The following is a 5,000-nucleotide window of genomic DNA, read 5'->3' on the forward strand; positions in this document are numbered from 1 at the left end:
GATATCTGCTATTTAATGTCTTTTTGAAATTGTTATTCGTGAATGAATGAATGAACGAATGAACGAACATATTTCATCGTTGTCGTCGTCGATCGTCATCGTCGACGTTCAGTCTACGTTCTCTTGGCCACGTTTCCAACGAAAGAGAATTATGTAAGTTTATTTGATCGATTTATCAATGCGATTCTTGCCTCTCCCTCTCTTTTATTTTTCGTTTCTTCGTTCATTTTTATTCGTTGTATCTCTTCCATATTTTATTAAAAAACAAAAAGAGAGAGAGAGAGAGAGAGAGAGAGAGAAAGAGAGAATTGACAACTGACCGTTCGTTCGACTATTAAAGGATACAAGCAAACGTCGAACGTGAACAAGTTATGGACGCGGTAGACCGTAGCAACTGACCGAGTAAAATGCGATTACCGGCGGAAGTGGTACGCGCCGTGTTGGTCCATTTAACTATGATGCGCGAAGAACTAGAAGGAGAAGAATCTGGATTTCTCTCTGCTATTCCCTTCTCGAAATATCTTACGTAGAAAATATTTTCTATCTTAATATCTCTTTCCATTTCTCTTGATAAATAGATATTCAATGCAATCTGATCATTCATAGACAAAGAGAGTTAGAGAGAGAGAGAGAGAGAGAGGGGAGAAATCGTAGAGAATAAATATTTCTTTCCTCTTGCGATCATTCAGTACGTATCAATTTTATTCATTCTTATTTCCTGTTATTCTCTTTCTTTTTTGTTTATTTTTGTTTTTTAATAACTTTTTTTTTTTATTTTTTTTTATTTTTAATAAGAAAATATGACGGTAAAAATGAGATTTACCATTTCCATTGATATCAATTATCCTATTTTCATCTTCATTTCGTTGTTATTTTTGTCCTTGCCATTCTTTTTCTTTTCCTTTTTTTTCTTTTGTTTATTATTCTTCTTATTTTTTTTTTTTGTTTATTCTTATTTTTTTTTCTTTTTCTTTTTTATAAGAGTACTACTGGAAAAAAAACGTATATTCCGTTTTATCGATCGATCAAGTCCGTCAAGATATATACACATACACACACACTCATATATATATATATATATATATGATTTTTGCATATTCAAGCAAGACGTATAGAGGAAGCAGCGCAACGAGGTAAAAGGAAAACAAAAAAAAGAAGAACAGAGTGTAGTAAATTGTAAAAAAAAAAAAAAAAAAAAAAGGAAAAAAAAAAGAAGAAAAAAATAATAATCGTGCGGTTTGTGCCCATTGCTGGAACGCTCGGAATATATGCCGTGTCCTTGCTGCGAGAGAAGCAACCGAGAGAGAGAGAGAGAGAGAGAGAGAGAGAGAGAGAGAGAGAGAGAGAGAGAGAGAGAAAGAGAGATAGAGAGAGATAAAGAGAAAGAGAGAAAAAGAAAGAGAGAGAGAAAGAGAGAGAGAGAGCACCAAGTCGGCATGGCACGGCTCGCTCAATGAACACACGTCATTTCGAGTCATTCATGCGACTGCAAGTTATCCCTCTCTTCTCTTGTCTATATGTGACATACGCGCGTACAACACGTATCCGGCATATCGTATATCCGTTTGTTTGTACGATTCCCAAGCGTGTATTATGTATGTGCGTTGTGTATGTGTGTGTGTGTGTGTGTATGTGTCGCGTGTATATGAATCTGTTTATATCTGTTGGACGACCGTCCGTTTGTCTGTCTGTCTGTGTCTGTTTCTAGGTGTGTGTCGTGCATACGTGCGCGTGTTGTGTTGTTCATTGTGACTTAGGTCACGGGAGATCGCGTAGATAGACGAGTAGTTACGTTCGTCCTTCTACGTATCCTCTCTCTCTCTCTCTCTTTCTCTTTCTCTCTTTCTCTCTTTCTCTCTCTCTCTCTCTATTTCTAAGTCTATGCATATATATATATGTATATATATATATATATATATATATATATATATATATAGCGTTAGATCTCTCTTCGATTTAATATTTACTTCTCTCATTCACGCCGAAGAGATATTATCCTAACTTTTTATTTTCTAGGAACGTAGTTTATCTCTCTCTCTCTCTCTCTCTCTCTCTCTCTCTTTCTGCGAGACGTCATCGAGAGAATCTACGCTAGTCGAGTTCTAAAAACAGAAATCAAAGCTACGAACCGGAAACGATAAGAGACCCAACAACGACGCTTTTTTTTCCTTTTTCTTCTTTTCCTTTTCTTTTTTCTTTTTGTTTTTTTTTTCTTTTCATATTTCTTTTTCTTTCTTTTTTTTTTTTCTTGATTTTTATTCTTTTCTATCACACTTCTCATTTTATTTATCGTTAACTATCGTGCGCCTCTTGTAACACATTCAACTTTACGAATTATTATTATTTATGATCATTTTTCTCTTCTTTTCTTTTTTTTTTGTGATTTCCTTTTTCTTTTTTTTTTTTCTTTTTTTTTTTTTATTGTTCTGCCAAATCTTTCGAGCAATAATACGCGTGAAAATTGATTGAATAATATCGCGCGTGGGCATCCGCGCGCGAGAGAGAGAGAGAGAGAGAGAGAACGTTATTAAAAAAAAAAAAAAAAAAGATTTTAACGCGTATGTATATACTGTTTTCTCTCTCTCTCTCTCTCTCTCTCTCTCTCTCGCTTTTTCTCTGTCTATTAAATACCGGCTTCTTTACGATCCGCCTGCGCGTTGCGGTTAATTAGGCAATTAAACCGTACGATTCCTGAAAGCGATGCCACGAAGATATATGTATGTACATACACACACCCAATGGAATCCACGATTGTTCTTTTTCCTCAATGTACCAGACCCCCTCTCCTCCCCCTTCCATTCTCTTCTCTCTATCTATCTATCTATCTTTGTCTCTATCCTTCTTAGAATAGTCGAGTAATTGGTACATGACCTTTCGTCATGTGCCAACTATAAATATTTAAAAAAAGAGGTATGTAATTTTTTTGAAACATGTCCCTAACTAAAACAACTCTTAATAATAATGTCGTAACATCAACAGAATTTTTTTTCAATGATCTACGAAGGATCCTTAATGACATATGTAAGTAATTACATACGTAATTGGTTAATTCATTTATGAGACTTATAAATCGAGAACAATTCAAGTATATATATATGTATAATATATATGTACATACACACAGATACATGTATATATATATATATATGTATGTATATATGTATATAAGCATGTATATATATTAACATATAAGTAGAAACGAAGCGCCACGAAAGAAGAACGAGGAAGGGTGGTGATAGTGATGGTTGCTGATGATGGTGGTGGTGGTGGTGGAGGACGAAGGGAGGGTAACCGTACACATCGTGAAAGAGGAGAGACGGGAAAGAGGGATGGAACGTTTCCACACCGGATATCCTCCCGAGGGAAACGGTGCACGCGATTCGCATTGCCACGCCCGTAACATGTATGCTGTTGCTGCTGTTACTACTGCACTGCTGCTGATACTGCTGTTGCTGCTGTTGCTGCTGCGTCTTGGACGTACTTACTTATGTACTTACTTACTTACTTATCTATGTATTCACGTACGTATGTCATGTATGTCATGTATGTATGTATGTATGTATGTATATATATATAAACGTCCTAGGTTATGCAGATAGATATAGGAATAACAGTAAAGAATCAAATTGATCAGGATCATTAAATTGGTTATAAATAATTTAATGCTAAATTACGTTTAATTAACGCACGACAAGTTTTCATTTTCGATCGACGGGGAAAAAAAGGAAGAAAAAAAGGAGGAAGAAAAATTGGTTAATGTCCACGAAAGATGATAATTAAATTTTATCATGAAATTAATCTAGATCGTAAAATTTATAGAAATATATCTGAATTACGCGATATCTCGTCATACGTAATATCGATGATTATTCGATCATTCGAGAAAGTTACAATAACGTAGGTTCATACATTAGTATCGTATTCGCAAAGAGTAGAGAGAGATAGATAAATGGATAGAAGAAGGGAGGAGGAGAGAGAGAGAGAGAGAGAGAGAGAAAGAGAGTAATCTAATACTCACTATAAGGGACCTTGAGTACCTTCTCATGGTCAATCAAATTTTATCATGAAATTAATCTAGATCGTAAAATTTATAGAAATATATCTGAATTACGCGATATCTCGTCATACGTAATATCGATGATTATTCGATCATTCGAGAAAGTTACAATAACGTAGGTTCATACATTAGTATCGTATTCGCAAAGAGTAGAGAGAGATAGATAAATGGATAGAAGAAGGGAGGAGGAGAGAGAGAGAGAGAGAGAGAGAAAGAGAGTAATCTAATACTCACTATAAGGGACCTTGAGTACCTTCTCATGAATGCACATACAAATATACATATATGTATGCATATATATATATATTTAATATATATACACACATCTTCGCAAGTATTAAACATATGTACATATATATTTCGCGTCTGTACGTCAACTCTTTGATTACATATTCGTCCTTAGTAGATCAACCAAGTCGATTCGCAAAAGATTCTACTCGTATCTCGTTCCATATCCGTGAAAAAGAAAAAGAAGAAAAGGAAGAAGAGAGGATTCATCATCGTACCGTTCGCCGTTCTTTTTTCGCTCGCAAAGAAAAGCAACCAAAAAAAAAAAGAAAAAAAAGAAAGAGAGAGAGAAAGGGAGAAAAGAAAAAAAGAAAAGAAAGATAGATTTACGGAGAATAATTTTATCCGTACTCCTGAGAGAAACATTTTTGTTTAAACATAATTGAAAAAACTAGGTAAAGGACAGAGTAAGTCTCAGTATGTAGATACGTGTAGATTAATTATGTCCTGTTTGCTCCAAATTTCAATGATTAAATAGAATATCATTCGAAAGGTATTCTTGTCTCTTTCTCTCTCTCTCTCTCTCTCTCTCTCTCTCTCTCTCTTTCTCTCTCTTTCTGTCTCTAGGTTTTCAATGTTGCAATAAAGATGAAACGAGAGGAAGATGATTTGGAAGGTGAAATAAAGACGGAACGGTTTACGTTCACCGTCTGAC

The 5,000-nt window shown here is 34.9% G+C and overlaps 1 protein-coding gene across 1 annotated transcript in view; it reads left to right on the top strand.

Moving 5' to 3' along the window:
* The first annotated feature begins 4,933 nt into the window (after positions 1-4,933).
* The window catches only part of sty (sprouty signaling antagonist), a 30,536-nt gene continuing 30,469 nt past the window's right edge, over positions 4,934-5,000 (top strand). The window contains exon 1 of the mRNA XM_035885504.2: positions 4,934-4,993. Coding sequence (XP_035741397.2) covers positions 4,934-4,993 — 60 coding nt within the window. The remainder of the gene's footprint in view (positions 4,994-5,000) is intronic.

This window comes from Vespa mandarinia, chromosome 4 (genome assembly GCF_050613455.1).
Source record: "Vespa mandarinia isolate Hongniang chromosome 4, ASM5061345v1, whole genome shotgun sequence".
Classification (NCBI taxonomy): domain Eukaryota; kingdom Metazoa; phylum Arthropoda; class Insecta; order Hymenoptera; family Vespidae; genus Vespa; species Vespa mandarinia.